Here is a 15,385-nt window from a genome sequence, read left to right on the forward strand (position 1 = left end):
ATTTTGGACCTGTGGGCTCTGAACTGTACTCTGAAGACTTACAGGTTCAAGATGCCCAAGCTCAAGGTTATCGTGTCCCAGATCAGGTCCAAGAAGTGGTTTGTGACAATCGACCTTGAGGACGCTTATTTTTAAATAGGCATTCTGCCAGAGCACGTGTTCTTCCTTTTTGCCTAGCCCTTTCACCACGCACGTTTACAAAGTGCATGGACACTGCCCTGGCACCATTGTGTCTCCAGGGCATCCGTGTACTGAATTACCTGGACGACTGGATCGTTCTGGCCCAGTCGAAGGCTAGGGCGGCCAGTCATCGAGATGCTGTGCTTGCCCATATGAGGTCTCTAGGCCTCAGGTTGGACCCAAAAAGGTGTGCTTTCTCCTTTTCGGTGAACCACCTTTCTGGGGCTAGTTGGGGACCCCACCACGTTGCGGGCACATCTGTCTCCCGCTCAGGTGGCTTCCATCTTGTCAGCGGCGAAAGCTATTCGGCTAGGCCGAGGCCTCTCTGTCGCCGAGACACAGAGGATGCCCGGCCTCGTGTCAGCAGCAGCCAACGTTATCCCTTTGGTTCTGCTCCACATGAGGCCATTCCAGCTCTGGCTCAGGGGTGCAGGCTTTCATCCTCACAGACATCCCCTCAGGGTTATGCGCTGTTGGCTTCATACCCTTCTTTTGTGGAAAAGACCCTGGTTTCTGGCCTTGGGTCCCACTCTAGGGGCGTGTCTCAGGGCGGTCTGCATTTGTGCTCCCATTTTAGGTTGGCACAGCAGATTCTGCGCTGGGCAGAGACCAGGTTCCTTTTGCTGAGAGCAATTTTCATTTGCAAATAGGGAGGCAGACTTCCTGTCGAGGCAGGTGCTGAGGCCCGGGGAGGGGCATAGATGCCATGAATGTCATGAATGCCATGACATTCGGGGCATAGATGCCATGAATGTCATGAATGCCATGACATTGTTGTGGACGTGGCCGAGGCTCCGTCGGTGCACCTCCCCCCCGGTAGTTCTGCTCCTGCAAGCCCTAGACAGAGTGCAACACGACCGGGTCAACCTTCTCCTAGTTGCCCCTCGTTGGCCTTCTTGAGTTGGTTCACGGTCCTCCCTCCCAAATGGCACTCCAAGGAGGTTCCTGTCAGGGGGGATCTCCTCTCTCGGGTGCAGGGGGCAATCCTACACCCCCGCCCCAAGATATTGAAGCTTCAGGTCTGGCCCCTAAGGGGGACCAGTTCCTAGAGGCGGGCCTCTCATCTGAGGTGATCAAAACTCTACTGAATGCTAGGGCTCCCTCGGCTAGGAAGCTATATGCTCTGAAGTGGAGGCTTTTTCGCCTCTGGTGTGATGAACACTGTCAGAATCCAGTTCACTGCCTGGTCGGTACAGTGCTGGAATTCCTGCAGTCTCTCTTTTCTCGGGGCTTGTCCCCATCTACTTTAAAGGTGTACGTGGCTGCCATTCCTGCCAACCATGAGCCTGTCCTCGGGCCTCCTTGGGTAGGCACCCTCTGGTCTCTCGCTTCCTGCGTGGTGTCAGGCGGCTGAGGCCTTCCTGCAGACCGCGCCTTTTCTCCTGGGACCTCTCTGTGGTCCTGGAGGGGCTGCTGCAAGCCCCCTTTGAGCCCATGGAGTCAGCCTCTGAGAAGAGGGCATCCTCTCACGCTTCCTTCAGACAAATAGAAGCTGGACTAGTGTGACGTAGATGCCCTTATATGGACTTACTGGCACCTAATCACTCAGTCATGTGTTCTTCCCAAGCCATTAAAATGGCGTATGTGCACACACAGCTTCAGAGACAACTTCCTCACAGAAGCGTTCCCATAGCGTCAGCACTGACGCAGCGTCTTGTTCCCTTCTGGGGACCTGAACCTGGTGAAGATTTCCTCACAGACAATTAGAGATAAAACTTACATTATTTACTTTAAATTGTTATCATCCTGTCCATTTTAGATCTTCCAAAGAAAGTCTCAGTGTCCATCAGTCCCTCTGGTGAGATAGAGGAGGACAGTTCAGTGACTCTGACCTGTATCAGTGATGCTAACCCACCTGTACAGAACTACACTTGGTTTAAGGGGAAGACATTTGTAGGAAAGGAAAAGACCTACAACATCTCCAAGATCAGCTCTGAGGACAGTGGAGAGTACAAGTGCAAGTGCAGTAATGAAGTCGGACATCAGGACTCCAACAGTGTGACTCTGAATGTTCTGTGTAAGTTAAAGCTGAAGATTTCCTCTCAGACAATTAGAGATAAAACTATTATGGATTTACTTTAAAGTGTTATCATACTGTTCATTTAGATCCTCCAAAGAATGTCTCAGTTTCCATCAGTCCCTCTGGTGAGATAATGGACGACAGTTTAGTGACTCTGACCTGTAGCAGTGATGCTAACCCACCTGTACAGAACTACACTTGGTTTAAGGGGAAGACATTTGTAGGAAAGGAAAAGACCTACAACATCTCCAAGATCAGCTCTGAGGACAGTGGAGAGTACAAGTGCAAGTGCAGTAATGAAGTTGGACATCGGTACTCCAACAGTGTGACTCTGAATGTTCTGTGTAAGTTAAAGCTGAAGATTTCCTCTCAGACAGTTAGAGATAAAACTATTATGGATTTACTTTAAAGTGTTATCATCCTGTTCATTTTAGATCCTCCAAAAAATGTCTCAGTGTCCATCAGTCACTCTGGTGAGATAATGGAGGACAGTTCAGTGACTCTGACCTGTAGCAGTGATGCTAACCCACCTGTACAGAACTACACCTGGTTTAAGGTGAAAGAATCATCACCTGTCGGCTCTAGACAGAGTTACAGAGCTGTACAGAGTGGACAGTATTACTGTGAGGCTCAGAATAAACACGGCTCTGAGAGATCAGCTGCAGTGTCTGTCACTATTAATGGTGAGGGTGATGATTTTTCATTGCTGTGTGATCACTGCTCCGTTCTACATTATGCACTGTGGGTGAGATTTTGAATAAATCTGTGTTTGTGTTTGTGTGTGTGCGTGTGTGTCTGTGATTGTGTTTTACCCGGCAGGTACTGTGATTGTGATTGTGTATGTGACTGTTGGACTCGGACTTTTTGGGCTTGCAGCTCTTCTCTCTGCACTCTTATGGCTGAGGTGAGAATATTTGTGCTGATAAATTTATCACTAATTACTGAAGATGCTGACGGTGGGTAAATATTTGTTTTTATGTGAGCAGAAGCAAGAGACAGAAGAAGAAGGTAGATGAATGTGACAATCAGGTGAGTTATTACAGAAATGTCTGTCAGGTGCTTTGTTCATAACATTACACACCAACAAAAATGCAGCTTTGTGCATTAAGGCTCTTGGTGGTGGTTTGTGTGTTTACATAAACACAGAATGGTGCAAGATTTCTGTGCTTGTTTCTATTTACTGTTCATCGTTAATAGAGTTTGTGACAGTTAGATGCAGGCCATTTTATTTACTATGGGAATTCAACACGGTTTTCATTGTCGGAGTGTACATTCCCCCCAGCGCTAATGATAAAGAGGCTCTATGTGAATCTATGGGGCTTATATTGATCTGCAGAATGTTCACCCCAATTTTATCATTATTTATCATAATAATGTTTATCATCGCCGGAGATTTCAATCATGCAAATCTCAAGTCTCTGTATATTCCATCAGTATGTGGACTTGGCAAAGACAGAGGAAAACACACTGGATCTTGTATACACAAACATTCAGGGCGCATATCCTGCGGAACCCACCTCGGCTATTCAGAGCACATCTCTGTTATGCTAACTCCAGCATACAGACCACTCATCAGATCCTCTAAACCGGTGCTGAAGCAGGTGAAAACATGGCCAACGGGAGCCACCTCTGCACTTCAGGACTTCGTTGAGTGCACTGACTGGAACATCATCAGGGAGGCTGCAACCGATGGCGACTCCATCAACTTGGAGGAGTACACATTATCAGTGACCAGCTACAACAGCAAGTGCACTGATGACATGACCGTCTCCAAGACCATCACTACACGCTCCAACCAGAAGTTGTGGATGACTGCTAAAGTGTGTGCACTGCACGTCTAGAGACATAGCCTTCAGAGCATCCGACAGGGCAGCCCTAAGAACTGCAAGGGCCAAACTGTCCTGAGCCATCAGAGAAGCAATGCGAGCAAATGCCCAGACAATCCACAGCCACTTCTAGGACAGCGGAGACACCTGCCGCATATGGCAGGGCATACAAGCAATCATGAATTACCTGCTTTTGATAGTGATGCCTCCCTCCCAAATGCACTAAATGACTTCAATTCTCAGTTTGAGGTGCAGAACAAATAAACGGCAAGGAAAACTATCCCTCCCCCTAACGCTCAGGTACTCTGTCTATCTACGGCCGGTGTGTGGAGTTAACCCATGGATATCTTCACTGACATCTTCAACATTTCCCTGAACAGCACTGTTGTACCTATGTGCCTCATGACAACCATCTTTATCCCTGTCCCAAAGTAGTCTACAGTGTCCTGCCTCAATGACAGTCATCCCGTCGCCCTCACACCCATTGTAATAAAGTGCTTTGAGAAGCTTGTCAAGATGCACATCAAGAACCAGTTACTACCCTCACTTCACCCCCTACAGTTTGTGTATCGTCCAAACTGCTCCAAGGATGATGCCGTTGCCACTGCCCTTCATTTTGCCCTCACCCACCTGGACAACAAACACATGTTCGAATGCTGTTCTGACTGTAGTTCAGCATTCAACACAATCATCCCACAGCACCTGATTGGGAAGCTGAGCCTGTTAGGACTGAACACCTCCCTCTGCAACTGGATCCTGGACTTCCTGACTGGGAGACCTCAGTCAGTCCGGATCGGGAACATCATCTCCAACACCACCACATTGAACACTGGAGCCCCTCAGTGCAGCGTGCTCAGCACACTACTGTTCACCTTGCTGACTCACAACTGTTTAGCAATGCACAGATCAAATCATATTATCAAGTTTGCCGATGACACGACCGTGGTGGGTCTCATCAGCAAGATCGATGAGTCAGCATACAGAGAGGAGGTGCAACAGCTAACTGTCTGGTGTAGAGCCAACAACCTGTCTCTGAATGTTGATAAAACTAAAGAGATGGTTGTTGATTTCAGGAGAGAACAGAGCGACCACTCTCTGTGGAACATTGACAAATCACCTGTACAGATTATCAAGAGCAGCAAATTCATTAAACCCCAGCTCCATAACCAAGAAGCCCAGCAGCATCTCTACTTCTTACAAAGGCTGAGAAAAGCACTCCCCCCCCATCCTGACAACATTTTACAGATGGACCACTACAATGACCTACACCAAATACACACTCTTCCAATATACATCCATGTCTACAGCACCACCATATCAAACTGTTTGCATGCTGTTTTGCACACTGTTTCTGCTCTTTGCACATGCTGTCTCACATTTCAGTCGATTGCTGTTTTTCACTTTACATCAGTGATCCCCAACCCCCGGGCCGCCCAAATGGTACCGGGCTGCCCAAGGAACATTAAATTATTTCCATTTTATTTACTGTGGTGTATTTCGGGTTTGTGTGACTTTCCATGGACGAGAGGTAAACCGGGAGCTGAGAGACGTCACCTAAATCCGCATCAATACCGCACATGCGCAAAATATCGTGATATTGGGCCGGGTTTAGGTGACGTCTGGAGCTGAGCGGCTGCAAGCGGCAGTGGCGTTGTACCTTTGGTGGAGAGAGAAGGTGTGTATCGCTCTTCTCTCTGTTCACCGGTACTTTGTCATGTTTAACACAAATTAGCAAATTAGCAAAAATGAGTACGAAACAGACGTCGTTACAAAGTTAGAAACTCTGCCGGTGTTCTGGATTAAAGTCGGCGGAATACCCTGAGATCGCCACCACAGCACTTAAATCCCTATTGCCATTTCCGACATCCTATCTGTGTGAAGCGGAGTTTTCTGCAGTGACAGCAACCAAAACAAAACAACGGAAAAAACTGGACATAAGCACCACATTTCGGGTGTCATTGTCTCCTATTAGCCCAGATGGAACTGTCTCGTTGCAAAGAAACAATCTCAGGGTTCTCATTGATTTAGCATTGTAGTGAGTTAAAAAGGCATGTTTAAATACAATTAAATTAAAATTATTAATTTTAATTTTATTGTATAGCCGCCACCCCCCACCCCCAGCGGGCTGCGGTAAAATGACCAAACATTGACCGCTCCACGGCGAAAAAAAGGTTGGGGACCACTGCTTTACATTACAACACCCCATGTAACTGCTGATATAAAACTGTGTTCATTACAGCATTTCTACACATGGAATATTGATTGAACATACAGTATTTACACTGGTCGGCGCTGCTTTTTTGTATTGTCTCTTGTATATTGTCTTTTGTGTAATCTCTGGGTTTTTTTGTTTGCACTGTCTTTTGTCCTGTACTGTCTTTTTGTCTTTTGACTTGCGTTGTTTGTACCAGTTTGCACAGATACACTTTATGTATCAAGGACTACTTACTGAGCCCTTAGCTCTGTCTTTGTTTAATGTAGCACCCTTGAATTGACTAATAACAGTGGTGACTTACTGTAAATCTTCTGCAGAACCTAATCATGTTCTCCACTCCTCCTCTTTACAGAACACTGGGCCGAGTGCTAAAGACGACACGTATGCAGCTCTAGACTCCACAGGCTGGGCAGCTGATGATGTGTATCACACACTTGCAGTAAGTGTTTACTCAAAAACACAGCATTAAACAGCTTTTTACAATGTTTTAGATATTTAAAAATACAACAAGGTGTGATTTCTTTGGTTTTTCACAGATTTCTCATCCCAGTCCTCATGCTGATTCAACCACATCCTCTGACTATGAGAATATTGCAGTGCGTTTGAGCATTTTGATCCCAAACCACCAGTAGATTAAATACTAATTTAATAATAAATGTTTTATATGAAAATGTGCTACAATACATTGAGGCCGACTCTGTGTAGACTCTGCTATACTAAAGAGGAGATCTGAACTCTATGTGATCTTTTGCATCAATACAACATTACAATACAGCCAGCACTAGAGGTCAGCTCCACCAGGCAGGGAAAGGAACCCTACGCCTGAGGGTACTGTTAATATATACTTTTTCATGTGTTGATGGTGTGAGTGGCCATGCTGGCCATGTTGGTCTGAAGTCATACGATAAACTCTGGGATGAATAGACCCTCCTGACTCTCTGAATAGGAATTCTGAGTTGAGGTGCCAGTTTTCTTTGTTTTTCCTCTGAGTTCTGAGCTTTAGTCAAACACAGCAAGACGTCCTGATTGGCATACAGTGATGCTGGAATAGACTCCTGACTCACTGTGACTCTGACCAGGATGAAGCACATGTATATATCACAGTACAGCTACTTTAACCAGCCTAAAGCTACTCAAATACATTGTTTTATTTTGTCTCACTGCAAATTAACATATAAAACATATGGTCACTTTGGATATGAATAACTCGTGTCAGTATTTAAATATATTTACTCTGTTTGTGAATTCTGTAACCACATGACTGTTATTAAGAATAAAGGACAAACTTCTGCTGCAACATCACAATCTTGAAATTTGATTATTCACACTTTCTGTCAGGATTTCTGCTTGGACATTCTCTGCTGGAACATTAGGGGTGTTCTGAAAGTGTGTCTTGTAATACTCACCTGGTTGTAATTGGTTTTATTATTATGTGTATTTATTTCCTCCACATTGCGTGGGGTCCTCATTTCTTGTCAGCTTCTGTTTTGATTCCTGTTTCCTGTATAAATTTTTTTTTTTGTGTTTTGTTAATAAAAGCTTTTTTTATTTTGTTATCCCTGCGTTTGGGCCTTTTTATCTGTGAAGACACCCTTGTTCTCTGACAGAAATAAATACACATAATAATTAAACCAATTACAACCAGGTGAGTATTACAAGATACGTGACAGAAAACACGCTGCCAGAACGACCCCTATTGTTTGAATTGCCACTTGAATTCACAATTCACACTTTCATACACTCATCGTTTCTCTCACACAAGTAAGAGACAGTAAGTAATCCATAAATACATTAATTAAAACCACTTATGTGGTCGCCCCCTATTTTCATGATTTTCGCCTAGATGACTTAACCACCTAAAAACTGATACAGCTCCCACATACTTTGACATACAGAGGCTAGAATGGTGGGTTTTTATTTCCGTCATAGTTGTTTACCTGACAAACTGATTAAATACATTGCTGTAAAACATGTTGGGAGGTAAACAACAACTCAGGGTCATAGCCACATGTCTTAGCTTTCACCAGAAAAAGTTTGAAGTCAAAAGACTCAAAAATGGATTTTGTATGAATTTTTTTCTACAGACATGTCTGTGCGTTTATGTTTTGCTTGTTTGTTTGTTAACTGTATAACTTTGTATAAAAAGACTGCATGCTGAGTTTAAAAGGCTGATAACATAGGGAACCCCTCTGCCTAGAAACCTAATGTGAAAAAAGGCCTGAAACCTGACACCCTGAGGCGTGAGAGTGTGAAAGCTCGAGCATTGCGCAATTAACCCTGTGCGCACGCTCTACCACGCACCCCTCCCCTACCAGATGTGTCATGTTGCATCTCGTTGGAATCGTCTCCTTATTGGCTAAAGAGCTGTCAAGGTTCCGGATCATCAAATTGCTACTGGAGGGTGCAATTGTCAATCAAAAGGAGGGTGTTCCACCTAGGATGGAGAGACATCACTGGCTTCTCAGCCTTCTAGCTCTGCACTACAGGCGCCGATTGGCTCATGAGAGGGCTTGTTTGATTCGTTAGACTCTGGAATACAAATCTAGACAAGTGTAGTTTTATAAGCCTCCAATGAGAAGTGAGAGCCGAAAGAATTGCCGGAAGTGAACTACTGTTTACAGTTTTCGGTCAGAAACGTAATTTTTGAGATGCGAGCAAAGTGTGTTGGATTAAAAGGCTTGGATATTCCATTTCGTTGGACTCTTTGGGATTTTTTTTTTTTTACAAATATTTGTTTTGGAAAAATATTACCCCAGTGAAGAAAGGGAAGAGTTTAAAGGTAAGTAAACAAACTGATTTGGCTCCGCCTAGTTTAGTAGACCATCAACTTGATTACATTTTTATGACTGCTATAAATCATATTATGCTTTGTGTGTGGGCTTAATAAAATGAGAGTCTAAGCTTTCAAACAGTATATAACATATACAGTATATAACATAACCGTGTATTCAGAGGATACTTTAAAGTTACAATGAAGTTGATGCAGCCTCGTCTCCTAGTGGTGTTGGCCGTAGCTGGCACGGTGACCAGAATACCCGTTGGGCAGTTCCCCTCATTGTGCTGAGTGTTTTGATATGTAACATGTCCATGTTGTGCAAATTTTTGATTTCGTTTGTTTTGGGGGCGGGGCTACACGTGACATCACGTGGTGTCGAAGTGACGTCACCAGAATACCCGGTGGGGTGCCAATACTTTTGGAAAAAAGTGGCTACTGATGGTTTGGACATTTCATGTCAATACTAAAGTCATTATGGGATTCTACTTTTTATACTGCATAGAACAGTAACAGTACATGCAATTCTTAATGTCGGATGTATTGTGTGTGTGAGAGCTTAGAGGACTTTTCGGAATTCCCTATTCAAGGATGGTCGATCGTCGACTACGGAAAAACCGAAAATTCCGTCGGAACTCCGAAATAAATATTTGGTCCAGAGTAAGGTCCTAAAGAACCTGTCCGAGTTCGGTGTAAATCGCTCGAAAACCTGCCGAGTTATAAACCTCAAAAGTTTATAATGGAAGTCTATGGGGAAAAAAGGCCACTTTGAGCTTCTGTACTGGGAATGCCGGAATTCAGATTGCTTAGAAAAATAGAAGCAACAAACTTCAGACCAGGGTCTACGACATATCCGAATTTGGTGCATGTGGCTCGAAAGCACTAGGCCGCATTTTTTTAAATAAATCTTTGTCTAAGAAGAATAATAATAACTAGATTTGTAAAGTTCGTCGCGACAAACTTTGATGTTGGCTTTGACGGTGCAAGTATTCGCAAAGGCCGGTGCACTTTGGAGGCGAGTGGACAGAAAGATTGTGAACGCTACTGGACCGCTAGGGTGCTGATACTATTGGAGGTGAGCGGACATGAGCATGTGACGTGACCACAATACCCGTGGGGCAGTTCCCCTCATTGTGCTGAGTGTTTTGATATGTCACATGTCCATGTGGTGCAAATTTTTGATTTTGCTTGTTTTGGGGACGGGGCTACACGTGACGTCACGTGACGTGACCAGAATACCCATGGGGCAGCTCCCTTCATTGTGCTGAATGTTTTGATATGTCACATGTCCATGTTGTGCAAATTTTTAATTTGTCTGACTTGTCATTTTCGGATTTGTTAATGTGTTCTCGGATTTGTTAATGTGTTCCCGGATTTGTTGTTTTGTTTTTGCATTTGTTGTTTTGTTTTTGGATTTGTTAATGTTTTATGCACTTCTTGGCCACCGTAGATAAGTGTCAGGCTCGACTAAAAATTCCAGTGGAGACGCGCTTGGTTCCTCCCCGGTTCCATAGAGACAGCGTGTGGACAGATACATTTTGGTCACTGTGGCATATTAAATATATGGTAAATAGTCAGTTTTTCTGTGTGAGAAATACAATCTGTGGTGGGAGAGCGTGACAAAAGACCGAAATGAGTCACTGTCACTCTCAATGCGTGACACTTGATAGCCCTGGTTCAAGTGTTCACATGTGATGCCCACTAAAGTGACTGATAGTGAGAAACTACGGTGGAAGGATCACCTCCCGCATGTCATACATGCATATAATTGCACCAGGCATGAGTCAACTGGCTACTCACCGTTTTTTCTCCTCTATGGCCGCCATCCACATCTCCCTGTTGACTTGTTGTTTGGGTTGGGAGGAGAAAGGGAACCATACTCACCTAGAGGATTTGCAGAGAAATGGGCGAAGAAGATGTCAGAAGCCTACCGCATTGCTAGTGAGAATAGCAAAAAGTCTAGTGCCAGAGGAAAAGTGACATATGACAAGAGAGCAAGAGGGGCTGTACTGCAACCAGGAGACAGAGTTCTGGTCCAGAACCTCAGTGAAAGTGGAGGGCCTGGAAAATTAAGGACATACTGGGAGAAGACTATATATAGTTGAACGTCAACTTGCTGAGAACCCAGTGTACGTTGTCTGCCCTGAAACCGGAGATAAACAGAAAAGCAGGACACTGCACTTACCTGTCACTTACCTGTCACCAGGACACGACTTACCTGTCAATGTCACTCCACCTGACACCAGACCTATGCCTGGAAAGAAAACACATAACAAACCAAACCAAGAGAGAATGAGAGACACTCAAAGACAAGCAGATACGAGTGGGGACAGTGAAAATGACTCGGATGATGATTCTGACTCGGGATACTGGTTAAGGAGACAGACCAAAAGGATAGGTGAAAGACCTGTTACCTACCAGGGGCAACGCACCAGGTATCCAGAGATCCGGGGGTCAGAACTAGCACCTGTAAGGAGAGAAAGTTCTACTGGACCTGTACACTTATCAAATCTTATTGAGAAGACACACCACATTGATGAAAACCTACCTTTACTACATGCCATATTCACATCCACTCCTTCACTCCCGGACACCATACATACCATACCCTTACCAAGCACCAGCCACATACCTTCCATTCACCATGTTTGTTTGTTGAATAGAGGTTTGAGAATTAAGGTTAAGAATTGAGAAAAAAAAAGTTAAATTGTTTTGAGATAAAAGTTTTTGGAAATGTCGGGAGCCATTTTTCTCTGTCAGGGAGCGTGTGATGCCCACTAAAGTGCTATCACATTTGTGGTATTTTCTGTAATGTTATGATCAATGTTTGTGAGTATTGGTTCAGGGGTAATGAACCTGGTCCCACCATCCTTGCACTAAAACATTTTATAGAAATATCAGGAGTAATTGTGGAGTTCGCCAGCAGGGGTAATATTGTGCTTATTGTACTCCAGGGGGCTTTGCGTCAGTTCGGTCCGCTTTGCGGTTTTCCTCTTTCTGCTGAGCGAGATGAGAAAACGGATGCAGAGTTTGCCCTGTCTGATTTATGTCTCCTGTTTGCAGGTTGGTGAAATCGTAGATTAAGCATAGTACCCAAAGTTTAATAGGCTAAAATGTCTCTGAATGTTTTAATGTCCGCCAATAAGGCTGTGTTATAAATATGTGGACATATATGTATATATAGCAGCAGCCGCATTTTCGCGCCTGATGACGCCACCTGCTGCAGCCAAAGTCACGTCAGACAGAGATCTATTTTTAGCTCCTCAAACATTTTTGTAAAGTCTTAATACTTTTGAAACATATTATATTGTGTAAAATGTTAAAAATTAATGTTAATGTTTGTCATAGTTGAAAGTTAAGGATAAAAACAAATGTGATATATTTTATAAGTGGTTAAAAAAAAGAAGTTAAAAATCTGTCAGCTCATGCATTTTAGGAAGAGTAAAGATAACTAATCTGGAAATGCAAAATGCATTTAAGAACCATATGTAAGTGATAACATAAGTTATATGTTTTCTAAGTTTATTTTCAGTTAAAAAGACACAACCTACAGAGTAACACCTGGTTATTGTCATTTTGATTTATTTAATCACACCAAACTTATAACTCAGTATTTGCTGAAAGATGAAGAAAAAAAGGACAATTGGTATTTTATTTTGAAGCTGTGTTTGTCAAAGTGAACACTGAGTGTTTGTAACAGAGGAGGATTTAAATTGTGAATGTTCAATAAATCCTTTTTCCTCTTTCTGCTGAGCGAGATGAGAAAACGGATGCAGAGTTTGCCCTGTCTGATTTATTTCTCCTGTTTGCAGAGAGAGCATATACACTGTTTATGTGGTACCAGTCACTACCTGTAACAGTTAATGGGGGCTCGTCCGGGATTACTCCCACCTTCTGGCCAGGAGCTGATCCAGTGATACTGCAACCTTGGACCAAAAAGTGACCTAAGGCAACCAGCGAGCTACAGCCAGTGAAAAAGATCTCCAGATACTATCGATGCTGTCTATGGATGAAGAGGTTACCTGTAATGAATAACGACTAATGACTGTGCTGTGCTGAAATCAACACCCATCAAGAACAGAGCGTGAATTGTGATCCTGAACTCTTGTGACCAAGTGTGAGGAATTGGGAAGCAGTATGGCAGATGGTGAGAGGAAAAGGTTGGTGTGGGCCATCAAAAAGGCCCTTCTCACTCTCTCCATAGAGGAACTGTTCCAGATTGCCCAGTCCGTGGGTCCAGTGCCAGGAATGGACGAGTTTCGCATCAAGTCAACAGATGAGGAGGGTTGTTTTGAGTACATTTGCAGTTTCATGTCCAGTGAGTCTTTATTGGAATTAGAGGATTCTGGGATGGCACATTTGTTAAACTTAAGGGATTTGATCGACATAGTCATTCAGGGTCATATTTCACAAGTTGCTGTAGCAATTGATGTATCGGGCAGTGAAGATGCAAGTCATGTTAATGCCAAAGTTAACCTAACTGATGATAGTGAGGCTACCCATCTTGGGATTACTAATACAACCCACATGGCACTATCTACGGCTAGCGACACACATGACACAGAGCTGCAGAAAATACTTACTAGTTATGAGGAGCTGGGTAAGAAACTAATGCAATGCAAACACACACCCACCCCACAGTCAGTACCTCAGTCATCTGTAAAGATAGGACGCAACACACAGAGTAGTAACGTAGCAGGCACCGGAGGTTTAAGTGAACAGGTGACACCATTAACACAAGACAAGTTGCTCTCCTTAAGAGAGTTGTCTTACCTTCATCGCAGAGAACTGAAGATTCAGGGGGGGTCAGATCGGGGACCAGTGGTCAGATCTGAGCTATAACAGTGTCTGTCGGCAGATGGAAGACGGTTTAAAAGAGCAGTTCAGTGATGCAGAGGTGGTAAGAGCCATCCTCAATGTCATCAAGCCAGGAACGTTTAAAGACATGTTGATGAATAAGGATGATCTGACTGTAGAAGAGCTAAGAGCCTTCCTCCACTCCCACCTGGGTGAGCAAAGTAACACCGAGCTGTTTCAGGAACTCATGTGTACCAAACAAAAAGACAATGAGACACCTCAACAGTTCCTATACAGAGTCATAGGACTTAAGCAGAAGATAATGCTGGCCTCCAAACATGCTGACACAGAGGTCAAGTACAGTGCAAGCACCGTGCAGGATGTGTTTCTCCACACCGTGTATCAGGGCCTAGGTCATAAGCATGATGATGTCCGCAGAGAGCTGAAGCCATTACTTGTGGACCCTCGAGTATCGGATGAGGCGATCTTAAAACAGATGAAGAAAGTGATGTGTGATGAAAGTGAAAGGCAGCGAAGGCTAGGTCCGTCCACCCGCCAAAGATTAACAAATGTGCACAGTGCTCAGTCTGAAGTTAATGCTGCACAGTGTCCTAGTGTAAAGGAGAAGGCACCAAAAACAGATGTGATCCAGCAATTAACAGAAAAACTTGAACAGCTTAAAAATACAGTTGAGTTCATGAGACAGTCAATGCAGACACAGGTGATGGGACAGTTGAGCCACAATGGGAAAGGTAGAGGAGATCGTCGGAGAGAGAAACCATATGGCTGTGACAAGTGAGTGGAGCAAAAACATTCTGACTGCCCTCACTGTTTTCACTGTGGTGAAGAAGGCCACTTGGCAGTGGGCTGTTTAAAGAGACCCACACATCAGGGAAACTGGAACCGGTCCCTGCCGAGGGACAAACAGTGACCGGGTCTCAGCGATTGTCCCAACCTGACACTTGCCATACTGATCAACCTGGAATTGAACTATCAAAAAAAGACAAAATAATGGAAAAGAGACGGAAACAACCAAACAAGACAACCAATCCATTCACTTATGACTTACCTCACAGCAAACGGGAACGTCTAGCTAAACTCATTGGAAGGAGTGCTCTCACCCATTGTAACCTAAATGGATTAGCAGTCAGTGCTCTGCTAGACACTGGAGCTCAAGTCAGTATGATTGATAGAGACTGGAAGAGTAAATATTTACCCGACACCCCAGTTAGGCCACTTAGTGACATCATAGGTGATGAAGACGAGCTAAGAGTGTATGCAGTGAACAGTGACGTCCTCCCGTTTGATGGCTCGGTTGCCCTCACAGTAACTTTGATGGGTAATGAGGACCCTAATCTGTCAATCACTGTGCCTTTTCTTGTCAGCAGTCTGGCTCTGGAGAGGCCACTGCTGGGTTTCAACGTGCTGGAAGAGATGATACAAGAATGACCTGAAAAGCTGATTTCAACCCTTGTCATCCTACTTTGTAATGCCTTGTGTATACCAGCAGAGAAGGCAGCGATAATGGTGAGCTTCATCCAAGCCAACAAACCCTCTGTGTTGTGCGGGCGCCT

General features: G+C 44.2%; 1 protein-coding gene across 1 annotated transcript; it reads left to right on the top strand.

The window, feature by feature from the left end:
* The first annotated feature begins 1,105 nt into the window (after nt 1-1,105).
* Nucleotides 1,106-7,071, top strand: LOC125139392 (B-cell receptor CD22-like). Its single transcript, XM_047803067.1, has 9 exons — nt 1,106-1,249; nt 1,527-1,578; nt 1,940-2,197; nt 2,287-2,544; nt 2,635-2,883; nt 3,020-3,104; nt 3,187-3,229; nt 6,594-6,680; nt 6,778-7,071. The coding sequence occupies exons 1-9, from the start codon at nt 1,106-1,108 to the stop codon at nt 6,871-6,873; spliced, it is 1,272 nt and encodes a 423-aa protein (XP_047659023.1). The 3' UTR covers nt 6,874-7,071.
* Nucleotides 7,072-15,385: the final 8,314 nt, after the last annotated feature.

Source organism: Tachysurus fulvidraco, chromosome 18 (assembly GCF_022655615.1).
Source record: "Tachysurus fulvidraco isolate hzauxx_2018 chromosome 18, HZAU_PFXX_2.0, whole genome shotgun sequence".
In the NCBI taxonomy this organism is placed as follows: domain Eukaryota; kingdom Metazoa; phylum Chordata; class Actinopteri; order Siluriformes; family Bagridae; genus Tachysurus; species Tachysurus fulvidraco.

Bases quoted from the DNA above. Each gene is read 5' to 3' on its own strand.
- LOC125139392 (XM_047803067.1), top strand. From the start codon at position 1,106: ATGGCACTCCAAGGAGGTTCCTGTCAGGGGGGATCTCCTCTCTCGGGT. The intron at 2,198-2,286 runs GTAAGTTAAAGC...CTGTTCATTTAG, and splicing joins TGTGACTCTGAATGTTCTGT to ATCCTCCAAAGAATGTCTCA. The intron at 2,884-3,019 runs GTGAGGGTGATG...TTTACCCGGCAG, and splicing joins AGTGTCTGTCACTATTAATG to GTACTGTGATTGTGATTGTG.